We start from the raw sequence: 20,778 nt of genomic DNA, 5'->3' as shown, positions 1-20,778 counted from the left end.
ACAGAGGACTCGTCAGACACAGGTGTGACCTGCAAACATCAACCGTGGCTGCGTTCCATTTAGGTGTGATGGTTTTAATGAACTCAGCCATTATTAATGTGTTGTCAGCTCCACCTGTGAAATGAACATATTAGCAACACTGTTTAAAGTCATGAGAGGTGACCAGCCGCCACATTTAGTCATCGTGTGGTACAGTACAGGTACAAAGTGACAGCAGCTCACTCTCTCTTCAAGTAATACTTGTTGTTGTGTGTTTGAATGCACGTGGAAGCTGCATGAAGTTGTAACAGGAGTGTTTTCTGATGGTGGACGCTTGGCAAGAGGACAAGTCTGACCTCAGACATTATTAAAAGGTAGTTAAAGCTGTTTGACGAGTGAGTAAGACGAGGCTGCGGTCCAACAGTCGACATAAATACAAAGATTTTTAAGCACAGGAGAGTCCATCTGCATTTCTTTCCATGAAGGACACAACAAACAGACGACTGAGCCGCAGCCCAAGTCTTAAAATAAACCTTAAAATAAAGTTTGGCTGGTTATGTAACTGGGGATAAATGTCTGTGCAGAACTAATATGTGAAGAATCTCTACAAACAATAAATACATAAAAACATTAAAAGAAAATGTTACCACAACAACACGTGAGCATCCCGTACAGGTCAGAGTATATTTGAATACACAGACATGATGCTGACACAAGTGCTGCTTTAAAATCAGCGCGCTGCGTTTCTGCACAGTGTTTGACAGACAAAGCAAAGCGAGCCGTACGTTGATGTTTAAAAAAGGTCCAGTGTGTCACATTTAGAGGGATTTGGCATCCGTAACGATGTTTTCATTCGGGTTTAATCAGCTGGAATCAGACGATTAAATATTTAGAAACCCTGGTTGACTATCCAAATCTTCTGCCAATCAAGTGTTTTTCTTTCTTACTAATTATTTTAACAAAATAAAATGCATTTATGCTTAAAATTGTGTCAAAGACGGACGACGTCTCTCCACGAATCAGCTGGAATGTTTTCATGCAGACTCGAAGCAGCTGTTCTGTTATACATCGGTGTGATGTTAATATTTTTAAACGGGCTTCTTGCTGTTGGACCGCTGGCTGCGATGTCTTGTGTGTTGTTGAGTTTGCTTTCTCTGGATAAGAGGCGATTCACACCCGCTGTAGTTTCTCCTTCATTCTTGGAGATGAAGGGTGAGGGGAGGGGGTTGCAATCCGCAACAGAAATCACACACTGGACCTTTAAGTTTTTAAAAAAAATAATGAGCGTGGAGGAACTACATGGCTGTGTTTTTGTTGTTGTCGTGGTAACAGACAGATTAAAAACAACTTAACAGATTAAACAAACGTTCGTCCACCGTTTCCCTTCGATCATCGTCTTCAAGTATGAATCTTTAGTTGTTATTTTCAGTGAAAGTCGCCTGAGGTAATATTAATTTTACAGTACAGACAGATGGAACGCACTAAAAAATAAAGAAATAAAAATCACAGTATGACTCTGAACTAGACGTGATGGATGACTCCAGAAATAAACCCTGTAAACATCCGATACCTGCGATAGAGACTTTGTGCAAAACAAAATGGATTATTCCGGATTAGGCGGCTGAGCAGGGGATCGATCGAACACTGTGGATTAAAACTGAGCCGAGCTCTAGCCGAGTCTTCCCAGGTAACTCTCCAACCGGACGTTTGAATGATTTATTTACAATATCTGTTTTATGTGAAGGCAAAGAGACTTACTGTGCAAAATCATGTAAGAAACTCAAAGATTATTTTAAGGCCCTTCCAGTAAACTGACAGTACGTGGATTCATCTGGACACAAACACATTACTGGCAACATTATTTACATCGTAGTCAAGCATTTTCCTTAGTAAGTAGTTTAGGGTTGGCTGCAGTGGAATAAATACAGCTCTTTAAACTCGGCTGTAACGTGGAGGGACGGACTGAAATCTCCACCGAGCGCTCACCGGCTGAACAGGAAGCAGTTTGTACAGCGTTACCTCGCCGGACACGAGGACGTCGGCGAAGCGGAGCGGTCGAGGGATGAAGGAGGTTCTTCTTCTTCTTCTTCTTCACAGCCGTAAGTGCTTCTGTAACAAGTCTCCACTGTAATAAGTTCTCCTCCTTCAGAAGTCCATCCCCTCGTCGCTTTCACACCAGTCTGACGGAGCGTCGGTGCCGAAGTAACGATCTCCAAAATTACCTTCAGACACAAAGAGAAGAGAAGCAGCAGGATGAGTTTAGTTTGAGGTTTCCTGACAACTACTGCAGTTCCTCTAACGTCCACTTGAGGCTGGCTCCAGAAGTGAGTCAGTCTCCATAAGTCCCCATGTCCAAATGTCCAACTTCACAGCAGAAATAAACATGTTTACAGCCTGGTACAAAAAACAGTTTTGGTCTCTGTAGCTAATTTCCCCGTTCATGACAACTGTACTGAGGGTGAATTTATATACAACTCACCTGTTCACATTATATTAAGACTTAAAGTTATGCAGGATTAAGAGCGTGGACGCTTTGATTGACAGGTAGGTGTTGCTGCAGGTGGCTTGTTTGAGGAACCAGGCGTCCTTCAGCTCCACGTGTTTGCCTATTTTTGGATAAGCCGGGAGGTGGAGTGAGCTCTTCAGAAACCTGTGGGAGACTACGTCCACTTATATTCATTTTAGGATGTGCTATCTACCTTTTCTGCAACAACTCCTCTGCTTTATGCAAATGAATCGTTTACCACATTAATTGCTGGGACAATAAATCACCCAACAAAAGAAGCTATGATGACAGACCTAATCACCGCTGAGCTCCTGGATCAAATCCATCTCCACCATGTTGAGAGCGTCTGCTGCCAAGTGTTTGGTTTGTTGCTGCCGCTGCTGCGAGTCTCACTGACGACTTAATGATTATGAACGGACTCCTGTAGCAGCTCGTCGTTCGCTTTGTGTTAAATATGCTGCCCTGACTCTATATTAGATGCTGCGGCTTCATTTAGGGTGTTTTTATTCGTCCGTCAGCATCGTATGTGCAGCGGCTGTCTTCCATCCTTTCCTCTGTCGAACACCTCTGACTGATTCACACATTAATCAGCTTCTTCTCCTCTACTGCCTGTCAATAAAAGTTTAAGATAAATCATTAAAGTTTTGCAGCGGCTGGCTCTGGCACACGTAACCGAGCCGTCGAGGTCAGTTAGGTCCTTTTATTAAAAAGCGGTGCGAGGTGAGGGCGCCTCTACTGCTCCGCATAGTAGTTTGTCGACAGGTGAAGGCGGGGAAAGACAGCTCACCGATTCCCGGTATGATGTGGAACTGGTCGTTGACCTCCTTGTCCACGGCCGTGGTGATGATGCGGACTTTAGGGAAGGCGTAGGCCACCGAGTGGACGCCCATCTCTGCCATGAGCAGGGACAACAGGAAGATCTTATCCTCTGCCACGTCGTGATCCTTCAGAGACAGAGACAGACAGCTCATCAGAGACCTCGGGCACTGAATATATTCCCTCCACTTGTCTTCATGTGATGTTGACCTACCAGCAGCACTCTGACGGCCATGAGGGCGGCGGCTCCGGTGGACACGGTGCTGTCCATCAGGATGACGTAGTCTTCACTGATGTCTTTGGGCAGACGGAGGTAGTGAAGCTAAACGAAAGAGACGAGACAAATATTCACTGCCTGTTTTCATCTGTCACAAGCTGCAAGAATTTAAAACGTTTCTGATAAATCACGAACTACAGCGGGCATATTTAGACTACGACCTCTTAATATGATCATTAAATCAACTTCAGTCCTGACTGTGACTTCATGTGACAGTGAACAGAGTAGAAACACAGATGTTTGACGCTCTCGTACCTCTGGCTCTCCTGTGTCGTGGTTGGTCTGGATGAGGATCTTCCCCAGTCGGATGTCTTTGCACACGGCCATCAGAGCCTGCTCCATCGTCTCTCCTGCTCTCAGGATGGAAACTCCCGTGATCTGACAAGAAACAACACGAGGAATTTAAAGTTTAGGTTTGGGAGACAAACCTACACACTGTGTTCAATAATTATTCATTTCACAAATCTTTTCTCTGTCACTGGATATCCAAAGTACGGCGCTGTACGGCGTGCTTCTTTATATGCATGTCTCATGATTTGTTCTTGTCGAACATCACTCGCCCTAAATCCAAACACTTCCATGGGAGTAGCTCCTCGCCTTCTCCTCCAGGCATCTCAGCTGTTATATTACTCTTTTACTTTGCAACAGCCGAGATGTGTTTGCACAGGCGGCTGCTGCAGGGTGCGAGTGCAGCGGCGTGACAGCTCACTGAAAGTGAAGCCACATCGACCACCTGAAGCAGCCGGCTGTTCGTTTAGGACGCCTGATTTGATGTGGACAGAAGCACAGACGAAGGCAGACTTACTCTTTTACCGCTCAGCCTCTTGCCGTCATAGACGCCACCCTGAGGCGTCTCCACGGACACCGGCTGTGGAGGCAAATACAATATATTCTCCATTAATCTCGTAACAATAAAAAAAATCTTCTAAACTTTCTCACAAACACTAAAACTCACCTTGAGAGGCAGGAAGGAGAGGGCATGTTCGATCAGAAGCCTCATTAATCTCTTGGAGTAGAAGATAAACTCGTCTCTGTTCGTCTCCTTGTTCCTACACGGACACGCAGAGGTCAGGAGCAAAGAGGAGGAAAAACAGTGTAAGGAAACAGAGAGAGCTTCAACTATCACTGTGTTTGTTTGTGTGTGTGTGTTTGTATTCTGACCGGATGATGGTGTGCATGCCGCGGACCTGCGGCTTGCTCTCCATCACGCTGAGGGTTTTGGGTAAAGGCTGCCCCTGGTGAGCCGAGGCCAGAGCGGATCTGTGAAGATCAAACATATGAACACATGAAGGAAAACAAAGAAGACTAATTTATTAATGAAATATTATCCTGGTTTTATGGGTTAGATTATGAGTTTGTTTGCTGTTTGTAAACTGTAGCATCTTTCTGATTATTTGATCTAAATCCCGTGAATGATGAGACACTAACGGGTTTTATAACGAGGTTTTGATCCAATATGGACAGTGGGACTAATAAAAAATGATGTGGCTACATAAGTAGGATTCAAAAATCATCCTGAGCAGTGATCCAATCGGCTGCAGAGAGCCTTCATCAGTAAAGAGGCTCCTCTTCCTCCCTCCTGGATTCAGCAGCTCTGTTTACATTTGCAAAGCTCACACACCTGTCAGGATTATCACAGACTTCAACAAATCTGGGAGCAAAATCTGAGATCTGGGAGTTCAGACAAAAGAATTTAGAATTTTGTTGAGTGTAAATATGCAGGAGGAGGAAGAATTCAGAGACCTGCACTGAAATACGTCAGGTAACTCTCAGGAGACGGTTTCTACTTTGAGATCAGACTGCAGGTTGTTAACTAGCCGTTAAGTTGATTTGCAAAATCAAATGCAGATATCTACCCACTACGCATGCCGGCTACTTGCTATATGAAGCAGATGTTTACAGTGTTTGGCTGCAGAAAGCGGATCATCATCTCAAACTGGACTAATATTACAAACAACTTGTGCCACAATTTTGTTTTTTAAAGTCAAATTAAATCATTTTCTTGTTTCAGGATTACAATTAGAGCAAAAATTAGACTTCTTAGTGTGTCGTCCACTCCAAACAAACACCGGCCTCCAGATTATCAGATCAGTCGAGCTGCTGGGTTTCTACTTTTAGAATAATTTAGAATAATTAAAGAGCTGTCGTCTGCAGGAGTTTGGTTTATGACTCGAAAAGCAGCCGTGTTGTTACTGCAGGCAAACATTTCACCAACAAAATGCAAAAGCAAGTAATGCAACTCCAGCACATGTGGTGAATACACTTCCAAACACATGCGTACGACGTTACAGAGCGATGAGACGACGTGTCTGCTGCATGCTCGGGTGCAGGTTTCGGTCACGAAAGACAACAAACAAGCAGCTTTTCTGTCCATTCAGTCAAATATCCACATGAGTCAAAAAGGCCGGAGTGCTTTAAAAACTACAAGGCGAGCCTCACATATCCCAGCGGAGCTTCCTCTGAAGGTGACAAGATATTCATTTTGTTGAGATTAACGATAAAAACGTGAAGGGAGGAGGGGAAGGAAGAGACAAAATACAGGAGGAAAAATGGAGGAGAGGGAGAAGAGAGAGAGAACAGTGTTAGAGAAACAGCTCCACTACATCACGGCTGTGCAACACTGAACAAATACTTTGAGGTTCAGGTCTGAGGAGCAGCGAGCTGCTTTAGATCCGCCACACTGCAGAGGCGAACAAAGAGCCAGTTCACTACCTGAGGAGTGTTTTTGGGTTTGTAGATAAAGACAGTGAGAGTCTTTGCTTTTAAATTAGTTTAGACAGGACTATTTTGTTGATTCGAATGGCATCAGCTCGCCCTTTTTTCTACATTTTCTCATGAATAAATGGCAGAGTTTCCAGAACGAGAGCCAGTATTTCCGAGTCTGTTCCTGCCTTTCATTCTGGTCTGAGTGTCCCATCACTCAAAGTCTTTGCAGAGGTTAATCAGACATACTCGGTCGACTGGTCTGCCTCGTTAAAAACAAACATTTCGTCTTTGTGCTCAGGTGACACGCGATTGAAAAAACAAAGAGCGAAAGCAGGAAGGTGAAAGAAAAAAGGAGGAGGGAGAAGATGTAGTAATAAAAAAAAGCGATACCTCACAGTGATCTCACGCTGGAATGGTTACACAGCATTCAGCCAGGCAAGAGGGGGGTCGTGCACGCACAAGGAGACGTGCACACACACACACACAAACAGGTGTGTGAGCGTGCAAACACACACACACACACACACACACACAGACACACAAAGAAAGAAAAAAAAACAACATGATAAGCTGATCTGCAACAGAAAACGTCTCAAACATTTATTTAACGCAAAAGAAATGTTTGTTTGTTAAAATGTGGATTTAATGACGTGCCGACATCGGCACGCCTGAATATGCTGAAGGTGGAACAGATCGTGGTCGTAGTGCTGCAGGTCATGAAGATGGAGGCTCATTAATCTCAGGTACTTGAATCTCCGTCTGAGGTTCAGTGACGCGGCGTGAAGAGGGGAAACAAGGACAGAAACGAGACCTTAACTACGAGCTCACTGTGCTCGACGTCCTGTTGAACTGTGAGTCTGACAGGACGGGAAGTTAAGAAGGAAGCCGAACAGTTTGATGCAGGAGAGGTGGAGCATCCTTTAACCTTTCAACCAGCAGAGGGAGTCAGAGAAGAAGATAACCCAAGTTTTTAAACATTATCCCGAAACTCTGCTTGATTAAATCAGTTTGCAATGATAGAATAATTAAATGCTTTGAAGGATTTAGTGTCATCGAGCAGTGAAGCCAGTGTTTGGTTTGTCAGCTATCCTGAATGTTACAGCCTGATCTCGCTCTCTCCATCAGCTCTACAGTGACTAACAGCAGGTGGTAAGATGAGCTTTAAGCGTACTGTAACTTCAAGTAATCTGCGTTGATTTCAAAGCTGAATCATGAATTCGGTGGATTTACTGTCACGTCACACTTCTCCTTGTATTATGTGAACAAAACATGAACGTTTGTCATATATTTGACTTCACTGTGAAGCTGAAACATGTTGTGAAAATGCTTGGAGCTCAGCTTTGTGTGTTTTTGTGATTACATTATTTCTACGTCAGGATAATCAGCTTGATCCTCGGAGGTGGTTTGCCTGCACAAGCCATGTTCGCCTCACAGCTTCATGCATGTCTGCAAACAGCCAGAGCTCTCCTACTTCAAGTTAATCAAGTAAAGTTTTTAGGATGGCACCGTGTTACCGTGCACAGACAGCTGATAAAGGAAACGTGCAGCAGCGGTTATGATTTGAATCACGAGCTTTGTTACGGCTGCTTTGTTTAAATCTTCCAGCAGCAGCGTTTGCAGATTCTGGAAAACAAACCCGACACTCCAATCGGCACGACATGCAGCTGACGCGGCACTTTTTTCCCCTCTGCAAAGACACAAACCCTCCGCAGCCTGAACAAAGACTTCGATAAACCTCCTGAACACGGTCCAGCAGAAACAGAAAAACAGAAACAAGTCGAACAATCCTCACCTTCTCCAGCTGACTGTGAACGTGCTGAACGATCAGATCCAGAGCTACAAAGTTTTCTCCACCTGTAAATGAAATGAGTTTGAGACACAAAAGGAAGCAAACCTGCTAAATAAAGTTATTCTGTTGGTTTCAATGCAGTTAAAACACAATACATATATAGTTTGACCAGTAGAAGCCCAGTGGCTTCAGTATCGAGCAGCATAAAAGTCGTACTGGCACGTTTCTACATTCCCACTCACCTCTGGGCACCACGATGTCAGCGGACTGCACCGTGGGCTCGATGTACTGCTCGAACGCCGGCTTCACAAACTTATTGTACTGTTTGATGATGCCGCTGATGTCCCGCCCGCGCTGCGAAATGTCCCTCTTCAGCCTCCGTATCAGGCGGATGTCAGAATCCGTGTCCACAAACACCTTCATGTCCAGCAGCTGGCAGACAGAAGGGAAAGGGGGAGAAGTCAGTCTGAATTTCATGCATCGTCTTCAGAAGAATGAATGGATGCGCTGCATCGCTGCAAACCTGTAAAGTGTAAAACAATAAAACAGCTCGATTAACGACAAATGCTGAACTCGTAGATCCTCTAATATAAACTTCAGGCTGCCCCGTTTTGGATCTGCGACACCGCACTCACAAAAAGAACAAATTAAATACTTGACATTTCAAGGTATTTTATCACACTGATGCAAAAATCATAAAAATCCAATAAAGCATAAAAGCAGCCGCGCTCATTGATTTGCAACACCGCCTACGATCGGCTCATCGTACTCCTGAAAGACCTTCGTGTTCGGTCTGTTGCAGGTGTTTGTAGTTTTTACCGACATCTCTGAGGCTGCAAAGTAAACTACAGAATAACCGAATGAGATCCTGATATTTGATCCTGGTACGGCTGCAAGAAGTGAGATTTATCACGTCCAGGTGTTGGTAGTGTTGGAGAGGAGGTTCTCTCTGAAGAGCTGGAGGTCTTCAGGAGGTCTGTGAAGGTAGAGAGGGACGCCCCTGATCTGGTAGGAACTGGTAGGACGTTCCACTAACCGGGAACAACAGGCGAGAAGAGTCTGGATTGCCTTGAACGAACCGGTGGAGGAGGTAACGTGTCTGGAGGTGGGTGCAGAACCGGAGACTACTTTGTAGTCAGCATTAGGGATTTGAATTTAACGCGGGCTGCTACAGGTAGCCAGCAGAGCTTGATGAGCAGCGGGGTCGTTCTGGATCTGGTTTTACTGTGCAGGCTGGGAGGCATTAGAGATGAGCCCAGCCTGTATCAGGAGCTCATGTTGAGTCAGGTAAGTCCTGATTATTCTGATGTTGTAAAGTGCGAAGTGGCAAGCTTCTAATATTTGGTCTATTATTAATCATCAGTTTCCCACGGTGCCAGTTGTAGATTTTCAGAGGCTGAACCTGACAGTTTTTCCGACAGTGTCAGCTACAACACAAACTGCAGACCTCGTTGTCCAAAGAGCCAAAGGCCGTCGCTTCGCTGCACACTCAAAGTCTCAGCGGGAAAAGTATTTCGCACCGCTTCCATGGTTTGACATTTTTATAGCCGAGATGTGACGTTGTGGTCGTGACACGGTGAAGAGTCAAAGGGCGTAAACCGAGGAGACGTCGGTTATCATTGTCACTTTAAAAGAATAAGTCAGCCGTCCATCTGTCCAGTAAGCTCCATTAAACCGAAACTCAACTCAGCAAAACCAGGAAAAATCAATGAGCCGGCGCCACGACGGAGGAGGAACAACAAAGAGGCAACAGCCTCGCTCACCAAAAGAACTATTGATGATCTGTGAAATAAAAAGAAGTTTGTTAGTGATTTAGATGAGGACGACAGTCGGTGTGTGCAGGTATAACTCAGCCGCACAACAAGCCGGTGGACTGTAAATCCGACGAGCCGACCGACCAAAAGACGGCATGTTGCTGGATAAGCACAGCTGTCAGCCTATAGGAGCAGGTGAATGAGGAGCCGGTTGCTCCCAAAGGTTAGAGAGCAAAGCTGAGGCTGTAGATCATTTTCTAACCTCCAACAGGAACAACATTTTTCATCCGGTTCCTCATGTGAGCCTCCACCGGCAACCAGAGAACACGTTTATGTTTTAACAACACGTCATGTTTCCACCGAAAGGTGACGCACTTTTTAACCAAACCAAAAATGCAAACGAATGCTCGTTTCCCTTCATGACTGTTTGTCGGAAAACCAAAAGACGAGGATGTAACAAGAGCGGCTGTAGGAGCTCAAGGTGTGAACAATAAACCAGAAAACAGCACCAGGCCTGTGTGCATGGCTTGGTGGTGTGCCATTAAACCAAATAAGTGTGTGCCGAACCCAAAGCGTGCATCAGAAATATACAGGAAAGCCTTCTTCTAGTTCAAAGTCACAGGGAATAGCTCTGAGTCTAATGTGTAAATAACACCAGAGGATCATCAGGGTTTGGACCACATGGTGTGAAAGACGCGGGGCTTTTACAGGCACGTCTGATGAAAAGATCAGACCGAGTTGCATGATGGTAAACGTAGGATCCAACGGTTTTTGGAGCTTGACCAATACGAGGCCGTAAGAGTCAGAATATCTGCACTCCTGCCGTCTTTCGTGAACGGAAATGTGATCCTGAAAATAAGCCACTTCATCACAAGTAGTAAATGGACTGTACTTATATAACGCCTTTCTAGTCTTCCTCAAAGCGCTCTACACTACATATCTCATTCACCCCATTCACACACATTCATACACTGATGGCATTGGCTACCGTGCAAGGTGCCAACTGCTCATCAGTTTAAGGATTTAAGCATTCATACGTATTCATACACCGATGGCACAGCCTTCGGGAGCAACTTGGGGTTCAGTATCTTGCCCAAGGACACTTCGGCATGCAGACCGGGGAGCGCCCCGGGGAGCCGGGGGATCGAATGATTAGTGGACGACCCGCTCTGCCTGTGAGCCACAGCCGCTTATACGCAAGATCACCCTCACAGAAGATAACAAAGAGGAAAACCTCTCTGGAATTACCCGGGTTATAAACTCTGACAGGTTTCTGATCTTCCATTATCTTCTCACAGTGTAAATATCGTGTGCATCATGTATGTCTGCGCGCAGCGTCTCGGTTTCTCAAAGCCGACCGCCACATTAGCATCTCAGCTCTGCAGCTGTAATTGACTTCAACTGGACACAAAACATAATTAATCACTGCGGACAATGGCTGTTATTAACTGAATCGGAGGGTAATCACGCACACAGCTGCGTCTCAGGGGAGGCTTGCAGGCCTTATCGCCACGGTCCAGCTCTCACACACACACACACACACACAGGGCTGATGTGTGGCCGCTCTGCTATAAAGAACCTCCTTTAATTCACATGGATTTCCTCGGACCCTCAACAGCAGCGTTACAGACTGCAGGATTCATTTTCTCCTCATGAACGCGGTCGCCTCGTCGCACTTTAACCCAAAAGTTTGTTTTAAAGTAGCAACTCCCAAATAAAAATAATAAAATATCTAATTACCGGTTTAATACTAAGAGAAACAGCATCAGCTTTAAACAGAAATTTCGTTTTATAATAACATTAAATAGTAATTAAAAGGATAATCAATACTCAGGTCAGCACAGAGGTCGAGAATGAAGAATCTAACAAGAACAGACGGCGTATACGTGACAAACTATCCGCCCTGCGATGGCACCTACCTGTCAATCAAGGATTAAAGTGTCGATGTGTGAAACAGTTACGGCGCGTACGAGTCGAGCAGCAGAGATTCTTCTTCTTACCTTCAGCAGCTCCTTGTTGGCGAAGGCCAGGATGCCCTCAAAGATGACCACGTTGGCCCCGTACACGGTTTTCTGTCAAGAGGAACAAATGAAACGTTCAAGCTTGAAGCTCACATGCCCCATGTGTGTGTGTGTGTGTTGATGTTCGGTGTAATTGTTCGTAAAGAGGCCGAGGTCAAAATTTACAACCCTGGTTTCACGTTAAACCAAAGCGGGTATCTTCTTCAGGTTTTTAGATGGTCTGTGATGAGATGTAATAAATCTACTAATGTGCTGATATGAACAAAACAATCTGATCTAAATGTAAAATAAACACGTCAAAGCCGAGGAACTAAGACATTTCATGTCGTCCATCGAGCTCCACGTCCAGCTCGAGTCGCCGGAAGACGACAAACCAACAAAAGGACAAAGATTTTTTAAATTTACACGAGCGATGTGTCGATGAAATATCAGATCATGTTGAGAATGAACGTTGAAAACACTCAAGACTTTGTACAAACCCTTTACGTTACATATACATCAGTTACACAACCTCAACATGTTCACGTTCTGTACCGGTATCTAATAAACTTTATCGTGAACCAGCTTTACGACCCTGGAGAGCGAGCGAGCGAGTGTGTGTGTGTGATTAATCACCGCCTCAATCAAAGACAAAATGGTGCTGAGTATGTCACAATCCTATTACCTTCCGCTGACCAGCTTCATGCTAAAGTCAATGGACTGGACACTTTGGTATTGATTCGGAGAGAGAGGGAGAAGCAGAGGGAGGAAACAAAGCGAGAGAGAGACGGGGAGCGTCCATGCGAGGTTGTGTGTGAAAAGCAGAACGTGAATTGTAAAGAAACAGATGAGTGTTTATCGATTTGTTCATTTCCCCGTTCTTCGCTAAGAGATGATTTAGTGGGTCTTTAACATGTTTGAGAGAGAGAGAGAAGGTGACTTTGTGAAGAAGTAGAAGAAGCAAGAAAACGTCCAACCTCGTCTTCGTCCGTATCACTAACAGAAAAACACAGTGTACACAGCCTGGAGCTGGCCGGCCCTCGCAGACCTCGACATCCTCTGGGGGCGAGGCTTGAGGCTTAATTACATTCACCCCGGTACAAAAGACCCATAAAATGATTTCAGAGTCACGAGTCGTGATCGGCGATTTCCTGTGTGGTGTTGCGCCTTTCAGCCATGAAATTACATCGCAAAGAAATAGAGAGGAGTTGTCAGAGGGCTACGCGGTCAGATTGATTCCTCACAATGCTTTTTGGAAGAGCTTGGGTTAATGTCCTGTACACTAAAAATCCTTAATGATTAGCAAATTAGCAGCCGTCTCAGTCGGCGGCGGCTCAAAACGGCTCATACGTCCCTGGAGGGTGTCGGGTCATTTGTAGCAGTGATGCTGATTTTATTCTGTAAATTACAGGAGAAAATAAAAAAGATGCTTTTATTTTGGTGAATACATATTATCCTGAAGTTCTCTCACTACGATGACAGAGTGGATTATTAAATCTGCTCCAATTATTCCTACGAGAAGGAAGGTCAGCTCAATTTCTGTGATATGTTAAGGTTAAAATAGAAATATGCTCATCTAGCCTGGGAACGCCTCGGGATCCTGCAGAGTGTGTTTATTCAGTGAGAACGTCTTACCCATTCTTTGCGTCTGCAGTGAGACGTGAAGTCGTACACCGGGACTTTGACGCTCTTTCCTTTCTTCAGCTTTCTGAGGACGGTGACCAGCAGCTCGAAGTCAAAGGCGTCGGGGTGGTCGAAGTTATACTCGTTCTTGGCCGCGAGCTCCTGCTCTTCTTTATTCAACACCTGAAACAAACACACCGACAGAGATGATTCAGGACTAAAGACATTAATCTGTTCATTTAACACTTGTGCTTGTAAAAACAGCCAAACAACGTAACTACATAGCAGATTTACAGACGGTAGAAGATAAAATCTGAGCAAGTTAACAAACGAGCTTCTGAAACGCTCCCGGTTGGGTTGAAGTCGCGTGGAGGACCGACCACGACAGCGGCTGCAACGTGCCTGCTGGGTTTTCGACGCCTTCGCCTCACCTTCTCCTTCCTCGCATACACTAATAAAAACAGTCATGAATATTATGTTTAATTTCTGCCACAGTGTCTGTAAATAAAGGCTCCAAAATCTGACAAACTGGACCTTTAAAAACAGATTCAATGGGATATTCAGACCTCTTTTTACATGCAGTACTTCTTGTTTTGTTGCTGTAAATCGAACCACAGACTTTCTGCTGCAGTTTGTCTCCTCTCTCCTTCCATCCATCCTTTCGCTGTCACATTTATGACACTAACTTCCATAAAATCTTTAAAGAAAACAAATGTGTAGCTCCTCAGCTGTCAAATCAAATCTAAAAGAGACCAGAATATAAAGTACGTGCTCTTTAATTCACCTTAATTACATCACTGTAAAACGTCTTTTAAGAATGAACCCTCTCCTCTTATTTCACTCCGTGTTCAGTCGATTACAGGACGACAACATGCGGCTCCATCCCGCAGAGACATGCAGACATAATGGACTGTAGGATTGTGTAAGTAAAGTGAGAAAACAATCAGCCTCTGGTCTCGGAGGAGTGAGCACTGTAATTGATATGGACCGTCGTGTTCAATCTGTTATCGGACAGGACTTTGTACTTATTGTGCTGAAATGAGCACTAATCACCTGCGAGGATGTTTGACGGGGGGTTGTTTTTAAATCAAAAGCTAATTAACTCTCATGGTTTAAAATGCTGATCTGAAATATAAACGAGCTGATTTCATGAACATCATGAGTGTTTACAGCTCACCAGCTGTTATCTATATTTGAAATGAGACGTTTGTACCTTGTAGAAAGAGTCCATGGAGAGCAGAACCACCCAGGGAACGTCCAGTGCTTCAATGATCTTGTTGGCTACTGTTGTTTTACCAGAAGCACTTCCTCCACACAGACCTTCAAACACAAAGAAACACGACACGGTTACCGTCAAAGAAACATTTTTAAATGCGCCTGGGTTCATGCTTCTCCTGGTGATCTGCTGCTTTTCTCTGTCTTATGTGAAGCTGAAAATATTTGGGACTGTTTCTCAGAGAGTGTTGCTGGGAAATAGTTTTTGTTCTTCCTTTCTTTCACATCTGGAGTCAGATAACAGAATAAACATTTGAGTTTAAAACGTGTCACTCTGTCTCTGCTCCTTAAAAGGTTCAAATGCTTCGTCATGTCAACCAAAAAAAGCCAAATCTTCCGTCCACACAGTGTCTGACAATCCAGCAGGCCAGAAATAATATATTTATGGGTTAGACCAGGGGTCGGCAAACTTTACCACTCAAAGAGCCATTTGGACCCGTTTCTCACTGTAAAGAAAGCACCGGGAGCCGCAAAACCCTATTGACATTTAAAATGTCACAGCATGCAACGTTTTTTTTATTATTACATTTAATGAAGGACTGCGGAGAGAGAAAACGAAAGTATGCAACATCTCTGCATGAAACAAAAACATTCTGAGCAACAACAACAACAAAAAAAAAAAAAAACAGTCAGCCTTAGTAGGCCAAAGTTCAAGTTAACTACTTAATGTCTATTTGAGTCCTTCTTGTATTTATGAAAAACCGTCAAACTTAAATTATCCACCGGCAGCAAACGAAAAAAATGCCGTCTTCTTTCTGTGTGCCGTCATCCTTTTACTGGAGCGTGCAGTTGGCTGTCAAACTGAATATAATAAAAGGACTATTTCACTGAACAATTAAGAAATATAAATATGCAAAATAATAGGCAGTTAAAATATTTATCATACTTAGTTAATGTGATTCCTGCTCCTGAGCCTCAGCGCACAGCGTCTGCAGGTCAGGACTGTATGCCGTCACCTTCATCTTCACACAGGATCGTAAGCTGACATCTGTGAGGCGTGCGCGATGTTTGCTTTTAATAAAGTTCATGTTCGAGAACAACTGCTCACATACATATGTGGACCCAAAGACGGACAGGACAGCAAGTGCATACTTCTTCATGTTCACGTAAACGTCGGGGATAGCATTCCAAGTATCGAACACAAGTTTGTCTGGTTTGGGGAGGTTTTCGATTTCACGCCACTTGTGGTTCTGTGCAAGAGAGGCCTTCTGACGGGCTACATCTTTAAGATCATCTGTCAAGCGCTTGAACTTGGACACCCATATGTCCTTATCTGCGATGTCGGCCAGCTCCATCTCCAGATCAATGTGATAATTGATGACTATTAAATTAAAATCACAGGGAGCCAGATCAGAGGGATCAAAGAGCCACATGCGGCTCTGGAGCCGCGGGTTGCCGACCCATGGGTTAGACGGTCCAGATCACGAGCTGAAGGCGACTCTGTGTCGTCGGCTCCGTGTCGTCGACTCTTACAGAAGAAAACGCTTCCATGTATTTACGTATAGCAGCGTATACCTGCAGCTGTCAGTCTTGTCATCTCTGCTGCAGCACTGCAGCAAACACACACACACACACACACACACACACACACACACAGTGGAAAGGCTGAATGATTTTTCAATTTCCTCGTCTGAATTTCCGCCTCTCTCCAAACGGATCATGTACGGAATCAGTTTAAAGTCGAGCTGACTCTTGGAGAGGGATCAGTCAGGTGGTCGTGATGAGTTTTATGGTAATTTTATTCCATCGCTGCGTGTCTTGTTGAGTCACGTGCGTTCGTAACTTAGGCTAAAAAGGTTCAGGATGTCAAAAATCAACATCACAACTCAAAATGAGGTCTTCAGATGTCAATTAAAAGATATTGTGGGTTCCAGCATATTTTGTTCTGGCATCATCGATGTAAAGAAGTTGGAGCTCTCCGTTACCTCACTTGACTTGCCGGGTTAAAGACCACAACAGTAATCCATCAGGACAACAATCCTGGGAACTGGGCCAGAACTTCATGCAGGCTGGCTGGCTGGCTTGGCAGTGCAGGAGGTGAAAAACGGGATGCACTGGCTATGAACGGTGTGTATTTATTAGTGTGTATGTGCATGTGTGTGTGCACAGGAACAGAAATAGCCTATGGAGCTCCTTCGGTGGTATAAACAACTCTGGATGAAGTGTTGGAATGGGTTTTTTTCTCAGATAAGACCCGTCAAGGTCAGAACTGCTGACTGGGAGCAGTGAGGAAACACTGCAGTGCTCCTCATCGCTGTATGATTACAGCTTCACAGAGAAAGTCTGGCTCTGACTTGCAAACTGATGCATTAAAAAAAACCTTATTTAGTGTGTTGCTATAGATTCAGCTTTGATGATGAAAGCTGGCCACTGTTACAGCAGATAAAACCGCCTCTTCTATTAGCAATAAAACCACCCAGAGGAGATAGAAAACAACCTCTGGTGTCTATGACCTATCCCCCGCTTCATCCCTCCATCCATCCTTACTTCTTTCCCTGCGAGCTTCTCCTTCACATCCCACTTTCATCCAGCTCACCTCTGCTGCCACCTGGAAAACACTCCAGGACCTTAAAGACCTTCGCTGCTACACTCGAAAACAGTTTCTCAGCCCAGAGCCATCACTGAACTCCACAAATCACCGCCACCGAACACTTCAATCGTAAAAAGGACTAAGAACTGGAACTCGGCGAGGAATGTGCATCTGTATCTCTATATAACGTGCAATAATATCATTACGTAACCTTTCTACCACTGATCCACTCTGACCTGTGATCAGGTGAACGGTGTCTCTGTCATTCGTACGTCTGTTCTCACACTATGTAACTTTGGGCTCCGCGTCGGGAGAAGTACGTAACGTGTACGTAACTTAAGTACATGTTAGATAATGTTAAGCTGCGGGGAAATGCTGACAGGGAGCGGAGATGGTGTCGTGCCAGAACAGGAGCTGGGCTCAGCAGCCTCTATGGACATGATGGCAGAGGAGAAGAGAGTGAAGAGGACGCTGACGGAGGAAGCTAAGAAGAGAAAAGGTAGAAGAGTGAATGTGGGACTGACTTTTAGTGGTTGGTGAGAGCTTGGTGAAATAAAAGGCTGAAAGACAGACGCCGAGCTGGGCTGACTGCTGCTGGACTAGTCCGTGATATCAGCTGCTCGAACTCGAGCAACTACCTCTGGAGATCAAGGCTGGCTCTCTGATGATATGTAATCAATAAAACAAAGGGTAACACAGACGTAGATGGACGTTTCCTGATCTCCTCACCGATAACGAAGGCCTCTTTGAAGGTGGTCCCGGTGACGTTGTACCACGGAGGTCTGCCGGCGGTGTAGATGGTCCGTTTGTTGGTCCTCAGCAGCGGCGGCTCGGTCTTGGACTGGCTCGTGGTCCGTTTTTGTGGCGATAAAGACGGGGTCAAAGGGCACCGGGGGACACGGCTGGAGAGGCCGTCCAGGTAGTCGTCGCCACTGCCGCTGGAGGTAAAGGACAACAAGATGGGGTGAGATCAGTGCATGGACTATTTCAATGATTACAACTATTTGGAGACCTTATCTATCAGAATTAGATTAGTTTGATGTTCCCTGTATGTTGGTTGCCATCAGAGATGCCTTGTAAGCTCATAGTTGGCCCCATGCTGCTGCTCCAATACAGGCAGTTAATCCTGTAGTATCTGCAGGGTCCACAAAGCGAACTATAAGACCGGTGTTGACAGTCAAAAAGCTACTTTTGACTGTAAAAACTGGATCAAATCGAATACTTTTAGACTTTTGTAGACCTGCAGATACTCGTCTGTCCTGCAGAGAGATGAGAGGGAGACTTTGCACTCTGGTGTCTCTCTCTCCGAGCTCTCTCCACAGTGAGGTCACTCTGCTGTCGGTGTGGTTGAGGGGGAGGAAGGGAGACCTTGCCAACGCTCCCCAGGAAATCACATCGCTGCCCTGGACGCAGCGTGGCAGAAGGTGGGGCCAGCGTTCACATGAGTAAGGCTGTCATCACTTGGCCAGGACGGGACATTTCACAGCTACAATCCAAACTATCTCACTGTGACGTGGACTCTTGTCTCGGATGAAATGTGTAAATGAAACGTGCTGTTTGACGTGTGAGAGATCAAACACGTTAGAACCGGTCCCATTCAAATAAGCACCTGGGTTTCACTCACCGTTCACTGTTTCAGAATAACTTCACTGTAACATTCAGATAATGGTCACAGAGCAGCTACAGGATATCCTGAGTCACACAGACAGGTTTGCATGGCTGCCAGACAGACAGACAGACAGACAGACAGACAGACAGACAGTCACCTCCACCCACCTGCACATCTTCAGTGCTACGTGTTATGAATAAGCCAGTGTCAGCCATGAAGCAGCATCAGCTCCATCAAAATCATTTGGATGTTTTTCCATTACACGGAGGAAGATTAGTGTTCACCATGTGAAACATTTATTTGAGTTCTGACTTTTCTCTCAGATTCTGATTTTTACATTTTTTTTTAAAGAAATAAGTCAGTTTTTTAATTTCTTAAAAAATTCAAATGTCTTTTTTTTTATTATTATTAATTATTAAAAGGCAACATTCTGAGAAACTATTTCTAAATTCATTTTTAAATTCAGAATTTTAAGAAGAAAGTCAAAATTCTGAGAATTTTTTAAAATTTTAATTAAAGACTTTGTTTCAGAATTTTAAGATTTTTTTCCCTTTAAAATAAAGTCAGAATTGTTCTTTTTTATAATTTTTTTTTAAGTTGGAGATTTGAATTATTTTTTAAAAAGTCAGAATTCCGAGATTTTTTCCTATTAAAATAAAGTCAGAATTTTATTTTAATTATCTTAAAAAAGAAAAGTTGGAATTTTAAGATTTTTTTTATTGATTTACAAAAAGACAGAATTCTGAAATTTTCTTTCTAATTTATTTTTAAGACAGAATTTTAATATCTCTTTATTTGTATTATTCCTTTAACCGTTTCTCTCACGTGGCGCTCTTGTGTATTATAAATATATTTGCGCAGAGTCAATGACGTTAGAACATTACGGCAGTGTGACTGTTACCGGTATTACGGTAAATCTCGGTAAATTATTTCAGTGTTTTCGTTACAGCGTGACGTCACACTGCACGCTGACTGCAGTCCGCTGTGACGTCACACTGACCGTTATAACCGTCAGCAGCTCGCGCTAACACGCTCGTAGCTTGATGAAACAGCGCACGAGCCTCTCTGTTGGTTTTTAATTACTCCACGTGACCTCCGTGACGTTGATTAATGTTTTAATGAGTCTCCGCGTGCCTTTGTCCGTGTCTGCCACGCGCGCACAGTGCGCAGCTAGCTCCGTTAGCCGGTCTCTGCTTCCCGCCCCTCCCGCGCTGCTTCCGGCTCCCGCACGTTCACGCTCCGTTCGGTCGGTACCTGTCAGACCTCGACATGGACCCGTCCGCCTCCATCCCCTCGTCGGTCCGCGGCTCGTCCGGTTTACCGGCGCTGCTCGTTGTTTCCATGTCTGCTGCTCGGCGCGGCGCGGCAACCGAACACCGGGAGCGTCATGACGTCAGGGGACGTAAACTCATGCTGCGTTTGAGACGATCGGAAAAATGAATACTAGAAAAAAACGGCTTGAGAATAGTAAACGTGGAACTATGTTAAATTAAATTAAATTAAATTAAATTAAATTAAATTAAATTAAATTAAATTAAATATATATAAATTAACCTTTAAACAACTTCAGTACAGTTTTACACAGAAGCTGTTTTATGTCAGAAAATGTGCGACGTTTCATGGTACTGATGTTTGTTTGTGTCTATTTTATTCAATAATTTCACAAAATAAAGAAATTTTAACAAAAATAGACATAAATAGAAGATTTTATCTTTAGGCTGATAAAATGTATTTAAAAAACTCTGTTTTGACATAATAAATACGGTAGATTACTTAATTAACTTCAAATTTATTCGAAGTTAATTAAGTAATCTACCGTACTGTCACTGCAGAAGTGACGTTTTAATGTCATTAATAAGAACCAATGCGGAGTGATTTCTTCTTAAATAACCGCCTAACACACTTTGTTTTGTG

General features: G+C 44.2%; 1 protein-coding gene across 2 annotated transcripts; it reads right to left on the bottom strand.

The window, feature by feature from the left end:
• Nucleotides 1–519: 519 nt before the first annotated feature.
• On the bottom strand, nucleotides 520–20,305 carry LOC104928831 (uridine-cytidine kinase-like 1). Of its 2 annotated transcripts, none has more exons than XM_027284672.1 (15): nucleotides 20,119–20,305; nucleotides 17,985–18,193; nucleotides 14,664–14,770; nucleotides 13,463–13,633; nucleotides 11,828–11,899; nucleotides 8,316–8,505; nucleotides 8,077–8,138; nucleotides 6,018–6,037; nucleotides 4,740–4,838; nucleotides 4,534–4,627; nucleotides 4,384–4,446; nucleotides 3,834–3,956; nucleotides 3,516–3,623; nucleotides 3,273–3,429; nucleotides 520–2,201 (listed from the first exon to the last, which is right to left on the bottom strand). In XM_027284672.1, the coding sequence occupies exons 1-15, from the start codon at nucleotides 20,205–20,207 to the stop codon at nucleotides 2,125–2,127; spliced, it is 1,641 nt and encodes a 546-aa protein (XP_027140473.1). In that variant the 5' UTR covers nucleotides 20,208–20,305; the 3' UTR covers nucleotides 520–2,124. The 2 variants fall into 2 exon arrangements, with proteins under 2 accessions (XP_027140473.1, XP_027140474.1); XM_027284673.1 differs by lacking the exon at nucleotides 6,018–6,037 and adding an exon at nucleotides 6,675–6,691 and having other exon boundaries at nucleotides 2,065–2,201; nucleotides 20,119–20,304.
• Nucleotides 20,306–20,778: the final 473 nt, after the last annotated feature.

This window comes from Larimichthys crocea, chromosome XI (assembly GCF_000972845.2).
Source record: "Larimichthys crocea isolate SSNF chromosome XI, L_crocea_2.0, whole genome shotgun sequence".
NCBI lineage: Eukaryota > Metazoa > Chordata > Actinopteri > Sciaenidae > Larimichthys > Larimichthys crocea.
Note: the sequence above shows the minus strand (reverse complement) of the source record. Positions and strands in the feature narration are given on the sequence as shown.

Bases quoted from the DNA above. Each gene is read 5' to 3' on its own strand.
- LOC104928831 (XM_027284672.1), bottom strand. From the start codon at position 20,207: ATGGAAACAACGAGCAGCGCCGGTAAACCGGACGAGCCGCGGACCGAC. The intron at 8,139-8,315 runs GTGAGTGGGAAT...TTTCATTTACAG, and splicing joins TGACATCGTGGTGCCCAGAG to GTGGAGAAAACTTTGTAGCT. The intron at 4,628-4,739 runs GTCAGAATACAA...GTGTCCGTGTAG, and splicing joins GGCATGCACACCATCATCCG to GAACAAGGAGACGAACAGAG.